We start from the raw sequence: 21,174 nt of genomic DNA on the forward strand, positions 1-21,174 counted from the left end.
CAAGACCCTGTGGTTCCATATTATCTTGTCTCCTATTTCTAACACTCAATATTATTTAGCTACTACTAGGAGCCCAAGATTCTCGCAGAAGACAATATTAAAATAATCTGTACTGAAGTCCCAAATAGTTACACAAGACTGGCTTTCAATCCAGAATCATGTGTTTTTATGTTTTCATAAAATGTTGGCCATGTGAGTTACTTTAGCTTGGGCAGTTCAAGTCATCCGGGGAGAAAGCCAATCCATGAATGAAGGCTACCTAAAGGGCCAGAGGTTTCATATCTTAATTTCAGCAAATCTCCAAAGGTGCAAGAGAGAAGAGACACAGTACTCACCAAGCGTCCACTCCTGCCTTTGCCTGGTATCCGAGGCGCTCATTTCATACGTCCGAGAAGGTGTTTTCACACAGAACATACACCGTTTCCCATCCTTGTCAGGCAAGATCTTTGAATAAAGGTGGAAAAGTTGACATCTCCCTTCAGCCACAAGCCCACCTAGAACACTGCCAAGGCTTGAAATGCCTCAAGCCAAGGATGGCCCCCCCTGCCTTTCCCAACTACAAATCAACATCCCCATCAAGGCTCTGCAACCCACCTGGGAGAAGCTGCAACCCTGCTGACTTCCAGTCCATGCTGAAAGTGGAGCTAACAGTCAGCACTGAATTTACATCCAGTGCCGATTGCAAGCCCTACTTTCAGCATCTTTATAGCCTTGGCCTGACTTCAATCTATGGCTGCAAATCTTCTTCCCATACAGTATGAGCTGGGGCTGCAAAGGAAGAGTCACCTGACTTCAGGCAACTGATAGGTATGGTGGCCTTGCCCACCTGTCAAAAGTGGGCCATGGAGGGGGCCCAGTTCTGGACTGGATCCAGTCCGTCCGTCCCCCGTCTTCACTATTAACAGGCACAGCATGGCTTGTCTCCTCAATTCCTCTCAGTGGTGCAATAGGTAATTTTAGAGTCTGGATGGTATCCAACAAAATAGCTCCATCAGCACAAGGATTTTTATTCATGCAACAGAATGTCCTCTCCCCAAACACCCTCCCCAAATCTGCTATGGAAGGTTGGGGGGGACCGAGAACATATTTAGGGGGTGCAGAGAGGAGAGGAAGTTCAATTGTGCAGCCATAAGTCCTTGATTTCACTGGATACTGCCCAATGGTCTTAATGGACTTATGTGGGCAAGGCACATTCTTAGACATTAATGTGCACTAAAATTCACTTCAAAGTGTGATAAACAAGTCCTGCTGCATTTGGAGGCTCTCGTATTCATTTTGTCAAGTGAGGACCTGGACTTTGTGCCATGATGGCACTACTGATTCTACTTTGTTTCCCCCATACTTGGCTGTCAGCAATATAGTCATTTCCTTCTTAGTTCTCCTTTTGGGGGAAGGTCTTAAACATTTGGGGGAAGGCCTTCTCAGTATGGACAGCACTCATCCAAGTGCTTCCACCAGACCAAGGACTTCCGGCTGTTCAGTGGAACCTTCTCCTTTCTCTCCTCTTTCCTCACACCCATTAAATACGTCCTGGGGAATCCCCCAAGCCTCCGGAGCAGATATGGGGAGGGCGCAGGAGGCACACGGGGAGAAGAGGACGTTCTGCTGTGTAAGTGGAGATCACAGAATCATAGAGTTAGTCCAGCCACCTGCAATGCAGGAATCTCATACTAGATCATACAAGACAGGTGGTCATCCAACCTATGCTTAATAGCCTCCAAGGAAGGAGAGTCCACCACCTCTCGTGGAAGTTTGTTCCACTGTTGAACAGCTCTTGTTGTCGGAAAGTTATTTCTGCTGTTTCGTTGGAATCTACTTTCTTGTAACGTGAAGCCATTGGTTTGAGTCCTACCCTCCAGAGCAGGAGAAAACAAACTCACTCCCTCCTCCATGTGATAGCCCTTCAGATATTTGAAGACGGCTATCATAACACCTCTCAATCTTTGCTTCTCCAGGCTAAACATACCCAATTCCCTCAACCATTCCTCTTAAGGCCTGGTTTCCTGACCCTTGATCATCTTGGATAACACCCTTTGTTTTGATATCTTCTGCTGAGGCTCTTCTCAAAGTGCCTTCCATATCAGAAACACAGAATAAAACAGCAATGGAGAGGGCTTTACTTTTTCCTGCTGGTGATGCCAGCTTACAGAACCCTCTTCTTAAAGAAGTATGCCTGCCACCTACATTACAATTTGTTTGGCACCAGGCAAAAACATTTATTCCTCACCAGGCATTTTTAATATATGTAATTGCTTAAACCTGCTGTATGTTTTAAGCTGCTGCCTCATGTTATGGTTAATAGTTATGGTTTACTGCTTGTTTTAGTGTTTTATAATATGCATTATGAATTATTTTGGACTTGTCATTGGCCATCTTGGACCCTTACTGGCTGAAGCATAGTCTACAAATGTTTAGTTTATTTGTTTAAATCAGACAGCTTGATCTGCATGTGCTTTTTTCCTCCCTCAAAAGGACCTGTACATAGGCTTCAACAGCAACCTTGATAAGGTCCTGTCAGATTCACAGGTGCTGATAATGTCAAGGTCACAATCCGCTTATGTTACAGTTGCATATTCCTGCATTGTGAAGGGAATGACACTGCGGTAGGCAACTGGGGAGAGGAGAAGCCACACACTGTCACCAGCTGCCTCATGAGAGGACTGGATCTGCCTATCATGTTCCTTTTGTTTCAGAGTATGTCCAATTACCTCCACACAAGAGTTTCTGTCCAAAGAAATGCTCCCCTTTTTCTCCTTCCGTTCCTCACTCACATAGTAAGAGAGATCACTGGGCTTTAGGGTGAACCATCGTTCAGACCAGTTCCTTCTCAGATGACCTTTCTTCCATAGATAGCCCTGCTCCCAACCAAAGAGACAGAGAAACAGAAAGTGAGTAAACAAAGATATTTGTACCAAAGATCTTTGCAAGACTCCACCTATATTACAGCCATAGCACAGATTTGTGTCACAAAGGAGCCAAAGAAACTGGCACATTTAGAACATGGATTGTGTGAACTGATCTCCAGCTTATCTTACCCAGGTATATGTAAGTGTATACATGCATATTGTATATTCTGAAAGGTATACCTTATCACTAGCTTTATATGAGGTTGCATCCATGTGGCAACTTCCCACATGGCCAATTTACTTCTGGTGTGGAATAAACAAGTGCCACCAACTAGCAGGAGGCTTTCTACTCGAGCCTTTCCTTTGAATGAGCTAGATATCAACCTTAATGAACCTTGAGCTTGATCTGCCATCTGAACTATTACAAACAGGACCATGTGGCTTGTGGGTGTCAGGAATGCTGACTTGTTTTCTTCCTCTTTGCGCAGTGGACTTAGCACAGTGTCCTATTTCCTCATTGGCTGCTGGCATATCCTCAATGCTGTACACTCAGCAAGAATTTCCAGAATTTCCCACTATCAGGCATGCTGATTTGGCACTTTTGACAGCTCACACGCCACAAGGGTATTGTGATTCCTGACAGGCTGATTGGCGACCAGGACTGATCAGGATTAGCAAAGTGTGGGAAATCTTCCAAAGGACTGGCATGCAAAATCCCATGCTAGCTGGTAGATACAGCAACTACATCTTGGTGTGCAGAACCCAAAAGAAAAATGGAACATGCATACAAGCCTAAAAGTTGCCTACCCGATTATCCTTAGCATATGCAGTTACCATTCTATAGGAAAAGACAAATAAACATCAGTGTAGGTTCTCTGGTCTCTTCCCAGATGGTTGCTCCCCCCCCCCCTTACCTTGTTCTACTGCTCCTCTCACTTCAAATACCACAAATTAGATCATTTCCCACCCCTTTAATGCTCTTGTTATCATTGTCCAGAAAGGTAACTAGAATGTGCAGTAGATGCAGTCCCCATCAGGCCAATACAGACTTTATTAGAGAAGAAGAAAGCTGTGCTGGGTCCCCGTGTTACAGGATTATTTCCTGTTCATAGGTAGTTCCACAAACCCAAGCAAAGGATTTCTTAATCAAGGACAGCTCTTTACCTGTTTGAGCACATCTCCAATGATCTCCTGGTAGACTTCTTCAATAGCCATGCTAATAGCCTCACGCTCAATTCCTCGTAGGAACCGGCCCGAGTTTACCAAGTCAAGAAACTGCCAGACTGTCAAACCACTCTGCTGTTGAGCCTCTTGAGAAAAGAAGTCCTCTAACTCCCCAGAGTTGAGCTCAATGCTCATGGCTGTGCAGATCTTCTTCAGGAGGTATTCCACCTGGAACAAGCAGGGGAAGTCAGCAGAGAAGGAACTAACCATGTTCTCTACTTCTAGGTATCAGATGTATTTTGAATTCCCCCTTGGGATCACATACAATTCCTTCTTGTGCTGTGGAATTTCACTCCATAGACTCTTATTGCTTCAAGTCAGTTCTTGCTTCAAGAATTCTAACTGTGGTTCCACATGGCAACAATATATAGTGACATATTCTCCATTAAAATTCTCCAATAACTGTACCCAGGGGAAAGATTCAAAGTCCACTTATTTAGAAGTATCATTCAGTTCAATGGAAAGTATTCCCAGAAGGTATATTTAGGACTGCAGATTTCAATCAGTAAATGATTTCCTTTCTGTTGGGGGCAGACTCATAGCCACCTCTTTCAAGTTGACTGGGACTACCCCCTCTCACAAAAAGGCATTTATTACTTAATGGACTCCACAAATCAATCCTCTTCTGCTTGATGTTATCAATCAGAGAAAGCAAGCGCCGAGTCAACATGTGGTACCCTCAACGCCCACGCCCCCCAGCACCATGTCTGTGTCACAAGGCCACAATAACTGAAAATCCTCCCTCTAAAAAGAACTAGAGTTCTGGATTCATTCAACTGAATGCAGCATTTGTGGTACCCAAGTTATACCAAATGCAAAAATCTTTATGCTTGAAGTGTTTTGCAAACATATTATATGGAGCTGACAAGGGCACTTGTACATCCACCTGCAGGCCAAACTGGAGTAAATTATGGACTCAGAAAAGCTCTGCTAAACAACGTCCCAATTACAGAATGGCAGAGAAGTATTGCTTCTTTGCTGCCATCGCCGCCACCAAAACAGGCACGATAATGTGTTTATTCCCATTTGAGTTTTCTATTACCTGCATTCCAACAAGGAAATGGACAGAAACAAAAGAAAAATTAGTTGGTTTTGTCTGTCATTGGCTTTGTCTAATTTGGCCTTCCTGCATTCCACTCTACTAGTCCCCATAGTTATTAGCCACAGCTGCCACTACCTGTGGTATGAAAAGGTATCTAAATACACCTGAAGGCTGAAATCTCGTAGTCACTTCCCTAGGTGTGAAGTCCCACAGAAATCAATGGGATGCACAGAAGTTTGCAGCATCTCCTAGGATTTATTGTTTATTTTGACTATTTACTCAGAAGCCAGATGCCAATGCTAGATTTAAAAATCAAAAATCCTCATCCATTGTGGATTCTTACACAAAACCACCAAATTCTTTAAAAACAAATGCACGCTAGCGGATGCTCAACTCCACTGTTGGTGGAGTTAGAAAGACAGCATGCTTTTTCAAGAGCTGAACAGGAAATGCCTTGGTAGGAAACAGGAAGCGTAGCTGATGACTGCATGTGCACACAGGGCCTTTTCTGCTGAACTATAAGGGGGATGGAGCAAGAGTGTCAGACACAGGGGAGAGAAAAGCTTGATGGTTGTCATCACACCTGACATTAGCTGATGAGCTAGATGCAGTGGAAATTCCTGGAAACTATATGAGATTATTTTCTGGCTAGGTCTTTATTGGCTTTGGGACCAATGTGAGTTAGGGTTTAGTTTCTGGTCTTTAGATTTACAAACCACCTGACTGAGATTTTGCCTCTGTACTAAGGAGCAAAGGAAATCTCCTTCCCTCCAACAACATGTCTTGTGGAATTTAGAGATTATTGCTGTTATTACTGGCTCTGCTAGACTGAACAGCATTTCTTTATTGCAATTAACCCTTTGGGTGGAGCCAACATGTTCCAGATTCGTATCTCAACGTGTTTCAAGAATGGGTGTGTCCAGACCTGCAGTTTTTCAGTCTACAACAGAAAGCAGCATGAGGAGCAGCCCGCATCCTCTCATTGCACACATGAACTGGGTTTACACTCTCACTCTAAAGGACAGATGACATTAATTAGACGTGCATGTTTCTGCCTGACTGGCCTAAATGAAAGTCACACGCTATCCCATTTCCTGGCCGTTGTTTCTCTCCGCCTCCAAGCTGGCTTGTTTGGTTTGGGGTTGTTCTTTTTTAACGTTGAGTCTGTGGCACTACCCTTTTGCATGCATTCATGTAGACGCCTTGTCCGTATGTTGGCTAGTCTCCTCTCAGCAGAAGCTAAACACAGCCACAGTGTTAACCCAGAATCCAACCACCTCACAGAATCTTATTCCCCCACCCCCAAAAAATATTTCCCTGCCCCACCCTGCCTGAGGCCATCTCCAGGCCATCTCCATTTGTGTGTGTGGAAAAATAAAGAAAATGTATCAGGTGTGATTGCATGTATGAGTGCAACTGTGCAAATTCAGCATTTATGAAACCCAAAGCATCTGCAGTTTTAGGAGAAGCATGGATGTAAGGGAAGCAGATGAAATTTGCTATTGGGACACTGAGAAACAGAAGTGAAATACAGCACTTTGAGAAGGGTCATAGATCAGTGGTAGAGCACATCATTTTCAGGCAGAAGGTCCCAAGTTCAGTCCCTGCTATATCCAGGACTAGGGCTGTTAAGTACCAGCTGGAGCCCCATGGAGCTGCCATGGAGGGCTGGTTGGATCCTGAGAAGCAGAAGGAGGAGATCAGGGAGCTGCAGTTAGATGGCTCTGGGGAGGGTCCTAGTGGGGCAGGAGAAATTCCAGGGAATCCCTGTCAGGTGTCCAACATCAGGGAGGGGAAGGGGAGCTGGGAAACTCTGATCCAGGGGAGGGGCCAGGTGGCTTAACACAGGAGAATTCAACCCCCGTGAGATATGATATTGCTATTCGGGTCTTCCTCCTGTCAGCGCAGAGCCTCCTGCTTTTAAGGAGGCAACAGAGTATAATTCTGATGCTGAGCACACACTGACAGTGCTTCCAAGAACAAGGAGATGCCAGCGCTAACACAAGTAGACCTCCCACGCCTAACTTGGAGGAGTGCATGTTCATTTGCCTAGCCTTGAGACTTTGGCTGCTTGCACTAACTGCTATGCCTGCCCCATCCTTTTATAAGAAAGATGTAGGAGACATGTTGCTTGTGGGTCAACATCTTAGCTTGTGCCTGGCCATGCCTATGTATCTCTGTGGCTCCTTGTAACCTGAGACTGGTCCATGCACTGTTTTGACTTTTGCAGTAAAGCCTTTGGCAGAAACAAGAGCCTGCAGTTCCAGTTCTTCATCTAGCAGTGAGGGCCAGGACACTCACACCCAAAATCTGGGGGAATCATTGGCAGTCAGTGGACAATACTGATGCTCCAATGATTTGACTCTGTATAAGGCAGCTTCCTATGTTCCAGATACAAGAACACTTGTTTTGGGTGCATCAAAAAACAATACCACTCGAAAGCAGATTGCATAGGGACATGCAACATGTTAACATGTAGAAAAGGGCGTATTCTTGTTACCATATTCATCCCTTGGCCACACAGGGTGGAATCTTGAGCAGCGATCAGATGACGCAAGAAGCAGCATAGTTTGGATCTGCAGGCCTGTATACAGAAATCTATGATAGCTAGACTCAGACATGTATATAATTGCACTCCAGACAATGATTATAATCACATGGCTAAGCCCTAACGATGCAAAATATACATAGTGTGACTCATCCCTTATCAAAAGCACTGCAAAACAAAAATTAGTGTTACTTAAAAGCAATCATACCTCGTCAGGAACCATAACAAGAGGGTACTTGTCTTCGGATAAGAAGTTAAAGAGACACCAAAGTTTGAAAGCATCTTCATGGGATACAACGCTATTCCCATTCCGGTTTGGCTTGTAATTCTTCTTTGCTGTCAAGGTCCAGCAAAGCTCATCAAAACTCTCCTTGACAAAAGCTCCTTCTTCTACCTGCAAACAAAACGTAAGTGATAGCTCTAGTGTTCTGGAGCAAACAGTGTGATGCAGCAGCAAGCAAACCAACAAACCTAATGCTATTCTAGGCTGCATCAACAGAACTACAGTGGCCTGATCAAGTGACTGGTTGAGTGGGGTGACGAGTACCAGTGCACACGGAAATGCCATTTACCTTCCCACCGCAGCGGTACCTATTTATCTACTTGCACTGGTATGCTTTGAAACTGCCAGGTTGGCAGAAGCTGGGACAGAGCAACAGGAGGCCACTCTAACCACTACACCACATTGGCTCTCAGGTGTCCAATCAGGTGATGCATGCTGACAATGATTAGGGTCAAAGCCAGCAATGGGTAGGGCCAGAGGCACCCTCTTATTTCTCTCTATGTTACAGCCTTTTCTCTCTCGCACCCCCCTTCACCTCTTCCTTTCGATCCAACAGACTGTCAGTGGAAAGACAGGTCGCTCTTTCCAGAGGTCTGAACTGATCATTTGGAAAGGGCTTCTCCCCCCCACCCTTCCATTGCTACAGCTGTTTTGACTCACTCCCCATTTTTCCCTCCGACACCTTCCTTTTCTCCCTCTGGGCTCCCCCCACCCACTCAAATTCAGTTGTGTGATATATATGGCTTTCAGACCAGAGGTTACTCTCCTATGGTTTAATCTTTGGCAGTGGAGTACATATACATATTTAGCATCTGATGGTAGCCAGTTATTATCTCAAAGCACCTGGTTTCAGCTCTTTCTAAGGGACATACCATTTAGACACTTGGCTTAGGAACCCTCTAGGTGCCCTTTCTCTTAGGCATTCATGTTTGTGATGCTTATGATGATATTGAGGCAGTCCTGCTTTCATCCCAGTTTTCACCTACATAGGTTTTGGGGTGTCACACTGCTTCATTTCCAATCAGCGCATCTCATGTAACATCCTGCTAAAACCCCATAACTTCTTATACCTAAATGTTCTGGTTTATTTCTGTTCCTGTTTTGCTATAGCACCTTGGGACAGCAATAATGTGGTAGTACTAGGGAAGCATCGCAAAAACAACTAATAAAACAGAATAAATTCACCACTCCCGTTCACTATTATTGTGTCAAGAACTTGTTGCAAAACACACCTGCCATAAAACACTAGTCAGGGAGGGACCCAACAATTTTCTTCTCATAAAGAGATGAGAAAAGCTGCTTCTTCTGCAATGTCCTTATCTGCACAACTGTTGGTGATAAAAGAGTCCAATATCCTTTTGCATCTCGTTACTCTAACTGACTAGCAATGGATGAACTCATTTTTGCTTAGCTGGGGCATTGGCATTTACAAACTTTCTTACTGAGTATTCAGAAAATAGTTCATCTGTTTTCTGAGCACTCTCTCCTAACTTATAACACTGCACTGGCAGATGTGTCCTAATGCACCTTAATAATAATATTCCTCCTTTGGTAGTGTGGCTCCCAGGACCAGCCACGGTGGAGAACTACAGTGGTACCTCGGGTTAAGTACTTAATTCATTCCGGAGGTCCGTTCTTAACCTGAAACTGTTCTTAACCTGAAGCACCACTTTAGCTAATGGGGGCATCCCGCTGCTGCCACACAATTTCTGTTCTCATCCTGAAGCAAAGTTCTTAACCCGAGGTACTATTTCTGGGTTAGCGGAGTCTGTAACCTGAAGCATATGTAACCTGAAGCGCATGTAACCCGAGGTACCACCATACTTGGAAAATCCAGCCACCATCTCTTTCCCCCACCCCACCCCCCAAACCCCACCCCTGGAATAAAAGAGGCTTTTAGAGCCAGATGGGGAGAATAAACCACACATTTACAAGAAACCATCCAAGTAAATTGACTCAGATAATACAGATTAATTAGTCTTTTAACTTTTGTCATTGTTCTCTTTTTTTTTTTTTGAAAAACACTTCTGCATTTCTGTTAACTTTCAATTACAACATACTATTCCACCTACTCATAAGAATTTTAGATACTAGTCACAGCTCAGATGATCACATGCAACAATCCCCCAAAGTTCAAGGGAACCATGACGTTGACTAAGATAGCGTGAGGACACAAAAAGAGCCTGCTGGATCAGGACAGTGACCCTCTCAGCGAGCATCCTGTTCTCACAGTAGCCAACCAGTGGCTTGTGAATCATCAATATAATTGTCTCCCATATGGCAGAGGAGAAAGGTGGTTGGGAGAGATTGAGGCTGAGAGAGACTGGCTTGCCCAAGGCCACTTAGCGAGTTCATGGCAGAGATGACATTTGAACTGGGGAAATACCGATTCATAGCCCAGTCTGTTAGCCACCAGCACTCCATTTGCTTCCCCTGTGCAATTGCATCAAGCTTCAAAAAGTGCTATGCAGTAAGGGAAGTGATACACAATTGTTCCCTGGCTCTTTAAATAGGAGTGTGCGTGTGTGTGTGTGTGTGTGTTAGTTATCTGGCCATCTTCCATAGCTAGTCTCTAAACTACTGTTTCACAGTTTTCATCCAGCAAAAGGTTACCATGCCAAGATAACACTAGGCAGATGTGCCAGTTCTGCCACTAGTTAATGGGGACCAAAAGGATAATGAAACAGCTATGATCATCCTTGTGATTTGTAGCTGGGGTTGCCTGCATATAAATTGGCATTCAGATCATTTGGAGTGGGCAGCGAGTGGCAGCCAGCCAGGAATTCAGCACATGCCCCATGACTCAAGCTTGTGCTTTATCCAAGGCATGAAAGAGTCCAGAGCTCCCTGCATAATGCACAGCTGACACGTAAACCATGTTCTGCAAATAAAAGAGTCTAAATTCTCTCTGAATTTAAACCTTAAGTTTTAAAGCCTGAAGTAGGTTTGCCAACTAGGCCTAATCTGCCAACTAGGCCTTTACAGTCCTGCAAAATGTGCCTGTTATTTGGGAGAGTCTTAAGGCTAGATCCACGTAAAAGCTGTCTAGATTTCCAAGTTGGAACACTTCTGCATTATCTGAAAATTCCCTGGCAAAAGTAGCTACCTTTTTGCTTCAGGTCACAAATATGCCACTAAGCAAAAGTCTAACTATGCAGAAAGCACCACCTGCTAGCTCTGGGGGGCAAATCAGGATTGAAACCTCTAGACCATGTAGATTACAGAAAACAGGATGCACAGGGTAAAGTGCATCCAGTTTTCAAAATCAGCACTCTGTTGATGTGTCCTAATCGTGCCAGTGCATCAAAATCCAGAAGATGTAGAGAAAAGCAGCCACATACAAGATGATACAGATTAGGAATATGTTCTGAGTGTGTTCTGTGTACTTGGTTGTAAGGGAATTCAGAAGTGCCCAGATTACAGGGGTCCAACTTGATAAATTGTACCATTTATCTTTGATGAAAAAGAAAAACAAAGCCTAAGTTATTCACCTTGAAAATCCAGAATTCTCTAATAATAATAATTTATTATTTTATTGTTTATACCCCTCCCATCTACTCATAATTAATGAAGCTAGTTTGAGTGTGTTTAGCAAATTCATATACATTAACCTGACCTACAAGCCTTGGAATTTTAATTTCACAGAATTTTGGGAGTGCATTGGCAAAGGCTGGAGTGTGTGATAGTTGGAAAGGAGAAACGTGTTCGTTCTGAAACAAAACCTGATTGTATGTCAAGATCTGAGATTCCCTGCTATGCCAAGAGAAACATAGGGCACACATAGGGGTGTTTTCAATGCTAGTCCTACTCACAGTAGACCCTCTAAAGATAATGGACTAAGGTTCATTAGTTTCAATGGGTCTACTCTGAGTAGGACCAGCATTGACTAAAATCCATAGCTATGAAGCCAATGCAAACCACCTGGATCTTCTGTAGGCATATTTGTGACCTTTTACACTAGAGTAAAAGGGCTTTCCTGAGGGCAAATCCGCCCCCCAACCCGTGCTTGACTCAAAACAGCATGTCTTCACAACTGATAGAGAGCAACATGACAATCAGATCATTTATTTCAAAACAGCACGTTCTCTATATGCATGAGTTTGTTTCCTTAATCATTTCACACTTGAGCTGTTTCGGCTGCTGCTGGGTGGTGAGTCACTGGAGAAGGTAGCATGTTTCCTGCTAATTGGAGGAGATATCCAAATTAACAGAAGGAGTATTCTCAGACTGCATTCCCACCTTGAGGCAAGATTATTCTGTTGGGCTTGTGGTTGCAGTGCAAGTCAGGCCTACTCAATAATGTGGAGTGGGGGGGAGGGAGGGAGGGAAGGAGTGGACCCCTAATGACATTCACAAACTCCACCCCAGGACTGCACCAAAGCATGCCCCCAAAAGCCTTCTAAAAACAATAAAAAACAGTGGAATCCTAAACTGGCTTCCTCAAATCTACTCAATGGGGTGTACTCCCTCCTAGGTGTGCTTTGCACTGCAACTTAAGTATGTCATCCCAAAAGGCAAGGGCACTGGGCCCCTGTAATTTGAGCACTCCTGAATTCCCTTACAGCAGGAATGTAGAACATGGGCCCCTGCAGATGCTGCTGGACCACAACTCCCATCTCCCCTGATGAGAGGTGGAGTCTAGCAACTGGAAGGCTACAACCTTACCTTACAAGGAAGAGTTTTGTGCTCAAGAGTTGTATATAACAAAAGGGCTCACATGCTCGCTGCTCCTCCCCTTCTTCTTCCTACCTGCCCCCCTCTCCCACAACCAGTCATCACGGTGTAGCACAATTGAGGAAGGATGCTAATGTCCTTCATCAGAAAATCAGGCATTAGGGGGACCAGAAAAACCGAGAGGGAGCCTTCAGAATGCTGAGTGCTGCCACCACTTTGCTGTGATGGCAAATACTGTTTAAAGCAGGAATGGGGAACTGGTGGCCTTCTAGCTTTTGTTAAACCCCAACTCCCATCACCGGCAGCCAACAGGGCTGTTGGTCAGGGATGACGGGAGGTGTAGTCCAACGAGGCCTGGAAGGCCACAGGTCCCCCCCCCCCTTGGGTTGCAGTTTAACAGTGAAACTTTTGAACAGTTTTTGCCACCATAGCAAAATGGCTCATGGTGTGTCTTGGCTTCACGTTGCTCTATGGCTGGCAGGATTGGTGTGTATTTGTGCAGAGTGGCTGGTGGCAGCTGCAGTGGGAAAGTAGTGGGCAACAGAAGTGGAGAGGCAGCAAGCCCTTGCTTGTTCTGCCACCCTCGGACTCCACCTCCTTATCCAAAAAGCTCAACTTGCCACATGGCAGGAACAACCCTATGAAGCTGCCATGGATCTATCTCTCTCTCTCTCTCTCTCTCTCTCTCTCTCTCTCTCTCTCTGTGTGTGTGTGTGTGTGTGTGCGCGCGCGTGCGTGCGTGTGTCTAAGCCTGGAGAAGACAGCTCATAACATTCCCCTTCCAGGAACAAAGATGCCTTTGAAATACAGAGAACCAGAGTGAAAAATCAGGCTTTAGGAATCCAGTTTCTTATTTTAAAATCTTCTCTTCCTAACAAGCATCCAAACAGATCTTTAAGATGGGGTTTTTGCCAGCAGACTTTTAAAATTCATTTGAATCTCATTGACACAGATTTGCACATTCCCCAGGGCTTGATGGTGGGTTGTGGGGAGAGGAAGAGAAGCAGCAAACCTGCACCTGTTTGCTGTCCCGTTTTCTCAACCTTAAGTAGGATTCCATTCACACTGAAATGCTCTGAACCCACCAAAGCCAAGTATTCCATGCAAGGGGCTTTGATACTGCTTCACAGTCCCTCTATATAAAGTGCTCATGAATATGAAAATCAGGATTAACAGCTTCCTTCCTTGAAAGCCTGGGAGGTACTCAAGAAACTATGATTAACTGAAAATCCTCCAAGTAGCACAAATCTGACCACACTTGGAAGGGGTGACATCCTATTTCTGCTTCCTTCCTCCTTTGTGCCTCACACGTCATACACAGCTTTCACGTAAAATATGGGTTGCCTCTTCCTTTTTGCCCCTCTACCCATTCACATAAAATGTGGGTTGCCTCTTCCTTTTTGCCCTGTTCAGGGAAGTTTTTAATGTATGACATAAGTGTATTTTTGGTCTTTGTGGAAGCCGCCCAGAGTGGCTGGGGAAACCCAGCCAGATGGGAGGGGTACAAATAATAAATTATTATTATTATTATTATTATTATTATTATTATTATTATTATTATTATTTTCCCCACTCAGGGGAGTGCTCCAAGTAAGTTGATCCACTTAAACAATTGTTCGGTGTCTTATTTACATTAAAAAAAAAAAAGCGAAACTCAGTCAGTGGGGGATTTTAAATTGAAAAACTGCTTTGGGGATGGGGTGGGAGGTGGACAAGGCACAGCTGCAGCTGAATGATAGACCATCTGCTTAGCAGAAAGAAGGTTCCCAAATTCCATCGCCAGCATCTCCAAATAGGGTTAGGAAAGACTCCTGCCTGAGACTTTGGAGAGCTGCTGCCAATCAGTGTAGACATTATAGAGCTAGATGGACTAATGGTCCCACTTGGTATAAAACAGCTTCCTATGTTCTTCCCATAGCTGTTAACTTTTCCCTTTTCTTGCGAGGAATCCTATTCGGAATAAGGGAATTCCCCTTTAAAAAAAGGAAATGTTGACAGCTATGGTTCTTCCTGTTACATCTCAAATCACCAGCCAATCATCAGTGTGCACAGTTGCTCCTGCTGGAAACTAGGAAAACTGTTCCTTTCCCGTCCTGTGTTTGATACTGCCTAGACACTTGTAGGGCCCTAAGTTCCCCATTCCTGATCTAAGAAGAAGGAGCTTCAAGGGGAAATGGTCTTACCTTGTCCAGGATATATTTGTTGAGATATGGCATATACCCTTGACTTGAAACTGGCCCATCGTCATCGTCCTTGAAGTGTTCCTCCAGTGCCACAGGATCATGAGGGATGCACAGCACGGTGTACAGGTTGTGAGAAAGCACCTGAGAGAGCAAAGGAAAGACAGGCCATCAGGACAAGACAGAACCAAATTAGACACAAGGAGGGCAGACTTTTTTTTTTATTCTCACATCTGCCTTATTGACATAACAAGTATGGAATGGAGTGGGGAAGGGTTCAGCCTCCCTCACCCACACATCTCTACTGATGCCCCATGTCTTTTTGGCTTAAACATGAGCAAATGCAGACACATGAATGATAACCTTGGCTGCCAAAACTATGGTCCCATGATACTTGAAAAAATAAAACAGTCTGGATTAGGGCAATATCTTCCCATTTGATATGTGGCACTTCAAGGATTAAACTATTTAGCTGCTAAGCAATTGGATGAAAAGTGGGGTTGAGCAGCACCATAGCCAAGATGCTCTGCAGATTCAATCCCCAGCATCTTCAGGTAGGACTGGAGAAAGACTCGTCTGAAAACCTAGAAACTCGGTGTAAGGCAATTTCCTATGTTTCTATAAAAGAATATCCAACACTTTAAAGTTTAAAGGCATCCCAGAATACACTTCTGACTCACACCCTGAAATTATCCTCAAATAGAAAGAAGGAAACTATTCTGCAAATAAATGGTGGGTTTAGGGATTTATTAACCCAATCAAGCTTTCACCCAAATAATAAATGCATTGCTTGGAAGAAAATCCCACATGCTGTCAATAAAACTTACTATCAAGGAAGTGTGCCTAGGACTATGATCTTTTCCATATGATTATTAGATTCAAAAGGGGGTGCAGCTGTGTGCCTTAAATTTTTGTGGAAAAGAGATTACTAGGAAGGGCAGCTTCTTCTACCTTTGCTGTATTGGATTGCCAGCTCCCCACCCCACCCCTACCCCCATAGGTCTCATGTGCCTTTAATAGTCACATGACAGGCAGAGATTCAACAGCTCAGAATTGTACCATCCATCGCTAGTAGCTAGTAGCTTCGTGTTGGAAAAAGCTTCAGCTGTTAAGTTTCAGCTCTCATCCAGCTGTTTGTGCATAGGAGGTCTGCAAGGGGCAAAGGGGTGGGGAAGTTGGCAACCCTACAGCAGCACTATAATGAAAGAGAAACTGCCTGCTGAGAAAATCTCTTCAGTGCAAATATTAAGAGGAGAAGGGGACCTTGTCCTGCATTGAATGTCTCATCCCTGATTTTCCATCCCCATAACCAAAAAATAGAAGGCAACTGCTCCCTCCCTCAAAACCAAGCTGTGATTAGCTGGCATCATCTGAAACTCACCCTATTCATCTTTCACATTCAACCCAGCATAATGGTGTTTGGTATTGAGTGCTCAGCTATTGGAGGGTAAATAATCTCCAAACAATGTAAAATTCTCTCCTTTGTCTTAGTGTGTACCACTTCTGGAACTGATATACGTGCTGTTGTAGAACAGATGTCCTGGCTGCACTCCAGGTAGGCAAACTGCTTGCCATAGGTGACTTGGGCATGGGGGCGGGGGGGGGGGGAGAGAGACTAGGGAAAGTTTACATAAAAGGCACATTGGGTAATTCCAAAAGACCAGGCTGCCAAGGTGAATAAAGCTTAGTTAGCCGGAAGAGGCTCACTATTGCCAGAAAAAACAACTGCTATCTGCTGCAGTGTCTGCCTGAGGGCCTAGTCAGATATATGTGAAAGGATCTCCCAACAGTCATTTTCTTTACTTAAAAAGCAACAACAGAAAGACCCCAAATTGGATCAAGGCCATTGTGTTGGCAGAGGGGAATAGTAGCAACAGTGATGTCTATGTTCTGCTTTTCTTTGAGTTTATTTATAAAGCAGATAACATACAAATTAAAAATAATAAAACATCAAATATAAACAAAGTAAAAGCATAAACAATATAAACAGAATGAACTGGGAGCGTGTGACTTCAGGAAGACAGGAAACGGCTTTATACTGAGCCTGACTAAGTGGTCCATCTCAGGATGTCTACAGACCAGTAGCAGGTCTCCAGGTTTTCAGGGACAGGGAGTCTCTCCCAGCCCTAGGTGGAGATGCTGAGGATTTAATTTGAGGTATGGCCTTTCCTCTGCATTGTATCACTCAAAGGCTGAAATCTTAACCTCACTTACTTGGGAGTAAGCCCCACTGAATTCAATGGGACCAACTTCTGAGTAGACATGGTTAGGCTTCAAGAAACCCGCTGAAATCAATAGACTTCTCCTTTAATTTCAGTCTTCTCTGAGTATGATATAGTTAGATATTTCCCTAGGCAGCAAACAGCAACCCCTGGAAAGTTAACTGGCTGACTAGTTTTACTACTCTCAGATTATGTTAGCTATGTTTTATATTGCATTTGTAGATACTTTGGTTTTGCCACAACAGGTTAAGTTACCCACTTCTCTGAGAGGCTACTTTAGCCACTTCTGGAACTGAGAGGGTACTCCCCTTCCTGACAACCAAATTTTAGCTTTCTAGGTCCATGCATAGCCCCAAACATCCCAGTCATGAGAAAAGTCTGAAAGCAAAGGGGAGGGGAGTAGGAGACAGAAAATCAAGTCCGCAAGGTGAGAAGATGAGTAAGTATCACCTCTGCAGTTATGTTGGGCTCTGCCAAAACCTGTCTGCAGTATCAAACCAGATGTGACATGGGAGCTCCATATTTGGAGCTTCTTTCTCAAAAAGCAGCTGTGGGAGGAGGGGGATTCGGATTAGGGCCACAGTGCAGACGAAGGATGCCACAGCCTCAATCTATTATCAAACTCTCCCCCAAAGGTGCTATTGACCACAAGGGTGGGTGGAAATTTATGGGTTTAAGGGCTTAAATTAGAATTATAGTCCATTCATGCTATACTCTCTTAACTATCTTAAGTGGAAACTGTTAGAGGGCACATCCTATCTGCTTTCCTTAACATTCATCTCTAAGAGGTAGGTTTGAGTGAGCTGCTGTGCTGTCTGGCCACTTCAAGTAGCCTTTCCCTGTGTAGCCTAAAATGCCCTGTGGACAGTGGTTAATCTTGCTTTAAACCCTAAATTATTTAACCTATTTCACTAATTGATGTTAAAGTTGATCTACTACTCTAATAATATTCTCCCTCAAGGCAGCTTAGAAGAAAACACATAAAAATTTAACATTAAAAAGTGTGCTCCTTACATTTGCAAATCACCTACAGCACAACCATTAACTGCATTTATTTACTGCAAAGGTTTAATGGGCTGCTATTTAGCCGAGCCAATCACTGTTGTTGAAAAAGCTTGTGAACAAGCTCAAGGACACTCTCATACCATATGAGCTAATGCTTAAGCAAAGTCCATTTATATACCTTCCATAAACTTTTCTCCCTATCGCATGTGACTTAGGCAAAACTGTGCTCCGTAGGCTCAGAGCTGGCACCTAAGTACCTATGGTAAGATCAAACTGAAGGTGTGTCTTGCTTGGCATCCTGTTTCCCCACAGTCGTCAAATCAGGTACCTATTGGTGGCTGGGGCCCACTGGGCCTGGAGGGGTGAAAGATCCAACAACAGGTAGAGGCAGAGGCAATGACAGGTAGAGCCAGCTAATTCTAGGTTTGTCCCCATCCTCCTTTCTGCTGAGTTCTACAAGGGCAACATTAGAGTCTAAGAAGGAGGGAGTGCCACCTCTGGACTACAGTAGTTGTAATTAAGGAGGTCAGCAAGTGAAGATTGGCTGTGAGTGGGCTGAAGTGAGTGGGAAAGTGAACCATTCGCCTTAATGAACTAGCCTCCACTGCAGACACCTACAGGAAGACCACAAGCAAAACACAAGGGCAATATTCTTTCACCACTGTTGCTCCCTAGCAACTGCTATACAGATCATATCATATGTAGCCACCATGATCAGTAGTCATAGCATTATCTGAAGGCAGCCCTGTATTGTGAAGTTTTTAGTGTTTGATGTTTTAGTATGTTTTTATATTCTTAAATTGGGGAAACCTAGCCAGATTGGTAATAATTCTCTATGAATGTTGCTGTCTGAGATAGGGCAGCAAATGGGCCTCTCTCCCTGAACCACCACCACCACCTGCAAAAATTGTCAAGATGCATTGCACCCAAGATCAACCAAGTTATTTTGGCACCTAAGGCAAAATAAATAAATAAAAATCCTACAAGCACCTGTCCTTTCCCCTTTCAGCAAACAAATCTTTAAAAAAAAACCAAATTTAACTATCTGCTACCTTTCTACAGCACCAAACTAGCATGCCCTTTTGAAAGTGCAAAAAGGAGACAAAGTACTGAAACTTACCAAATCTAGTTTCTTCATCCACTCTTAAAATGCAAGCAGCAAATAAAAGATATGAAATAAAGACTTTAGCATCAGCCAAATCGTACAACTGTGGTTCGATGACTCAGCATTTCTGCTGCTAAATATGTTCATGCAAATTCAAACAATGGCCTACAGAAAACAGAGGCCGGAGTGGGGGCAATCAAGGACTTCTTCGTAGAGATAGAAGAGGCATTCCATTTGGTTAATGTGTGAGGGGGCAGTGTGAGCTTGTTGCTATTGGCCATGCCCTGTTGGCTGTACATAATTTGGGGAACTAAGCAGCGGTGTAGCCAGCTGCTTGGGCACCTGGGGCGGTGTGTGCCCTGCACCCGAGGGTGGGGCAAGCCACCAACAGGGCGGGGTGAGCCAGGGCAGGACACGCTGCGCAGAGCCTCCAAGGAGTCTGCCCACTGCCTCCCCCTCAGCCATAGGGTGGCTCACTTAAATATAGCGCACCCACCTCACAGAACACCAATTACCCGAATTCCTACAAACTACCCCAGATTATCTTATGGGGGACTTGTGTGAGAGAAAATTTAATAATTTGTTGTCTTAGGCAGGATTTGGTCAAATAAACAAGAAAGATTTTATTAAACATAGGAAGTTTACGACACAAAGTGGGTAAAACATAAGATACTTCAGATTCTAATGTTATTTCACTTCTGCTCTTTCTCAGTTGTTGCACAGCTTTTGCCGCTTAATACTTTGTTTCTTAAACAAGGTGGTACTTCCTGTCAGTTACACACCCCTTTGACAACCCTACTCCTGAGGTACTCCAAGTAACAGACCCAAGGAATCACCACACCCCTCTTAACTGGTTTGGAAGTCTTCTCAGTGTAGAAGAATCTCTCCCCTCCTGATTGGAATGAGTCCTAAGTAGACTGTATTCTCACAGCTTCTACTTATCCTGGCTCAGCCTCAGCCTCCCAGTTAATTCCTGGCCTATTACTCTTACAGGACACCACACACTATCCTTCACACTAAGCTCAGAGACTCCCTTCTCTAGCTTGTGATATATTCCTCAGAGTGGATGTTTCTACCCAGAACCAACTCTCACTCCCTACCTCCCAACCTAAAAACTGTCTCTCTTTTTCAACTCTCCCTCCTGGAACCCTGGCCAATCAGAAGCTGCCTTTCGTTAACAGTTTGCTGGCAGGGAAAAAATAAAAAGAAAACACTTGGTGAACCAACTTGCCCAGCAAAAACTAACTTTTCCATCACAGCATGCAGTCCACCCACTGCCTCACCCTTATGATTGTTATTATTTATTAAATTTGCATACCACCCTTCGTCACAGGGCAGTTCACAACAGAAAAATACAAAATGAGAATACAAAACACAAGATAAAACAAAAACAGAAACAAACCAACAAACCCCCTCCCAAAAACACATTTAAAAAGCCATAGAATATTGAAAAGTTTTCGTCTGGCACCTAAAGATATATAATGAAGATGCCAGGCAAGCCTCCCTGAGGAAAGCATTCCACAAACGGGGGGGACGGGGGGACACAACAACGAGAAGGCCCATTCTCCTGTTGCCACCCTCTAGACCTCTCACATGGAAGAGGCACATGAAGAAGGGCCTCAGTTGATGATAATACCAGGGCCTAGAAAGTGCGGGGCAGAAGGTAAGCCAGTTCTGTGGTGCTGCAGGCTGCCTGGCCAGCGAGGAGGCTTAACATTCACCCTGCCAGCCAGAAAGTGAATCCAAATCTGCCTGCAGATTGGTCAATAGAACACAGGCTTGGAGGCAGGGCTCCCTTTGAGGGTGAGCCTGATGGAGCACATAGGCTTCCTTCAGGTCTGTTCCCAAGGTATTTAAGGCTTCCTGCACAGGCCCCCTGCACTCCACTCAGTTCTTCGTCTGTAGTTTTTTGGTCTGTGTCCAGAAACATGTGGATGAGCGCTGAGACTCTCCACTTCAAGAAGGGGTAGGGCCTGGGTGGCACTGTGGTCTAAACCACTGAGCCTAGGGCTTGCCAATCGGAAGGTCGGTGGTTCGCATCCCCG

General features: G+C 44.4%; 1 protein-coding gene across 3 annotated transcripts in view; it reads right to left on the reverse strand.

The window, feature by feature from the left end:
* DEF6 (DEF6 guanine nucleotide exchange factor) overlaps positions 1-21,174 on the reverse strand; it is a 47,974-nt gene that overhangs the window by 8,793 nt on the left and 18,007 nt on the right. For 2 of the 3 annotated variants that reach the window (XM_083509227.1, XM_083509229.1), the window contains exons 2-6: positions 14,801-14,941; positions 7,869-8,054; positions 4,011-4,238; positions 2,709-2,855; positions 336-444 (exon numbers count right to left, since the gene is read on the reverse strand). In XM_083509227.1, coding sequence (XP_083365353.1) covers positions 336-444; positions 2,709-2,855; positions 4,011-4,238; positions 7,869-8,054; positions 14,801-14,941 — 811 coding nt within the window. Of the gene's footprint in view, positions 1-335; positions 445-2,708; positions 2,856-4,010; positions 4,239-7,868; positions 8,055-14,800; positions 14,942-19,144; positions 19,178-21,174 lie in introns of those variants that run through there. The other variant, XM_083509228.1, reaches the window with a different exon arrangement.

This window comes from Podarcis liolepis, assembly GCF_965112155.1.
Source record: "Podarcis liolepis genome assembly, chromosome: 6".
NCBI lineage: Eukaryota > Metazoa > Chordata > Lepidosauria > Squamata > Lacertidae > Podarcis > Podarcis liolepis.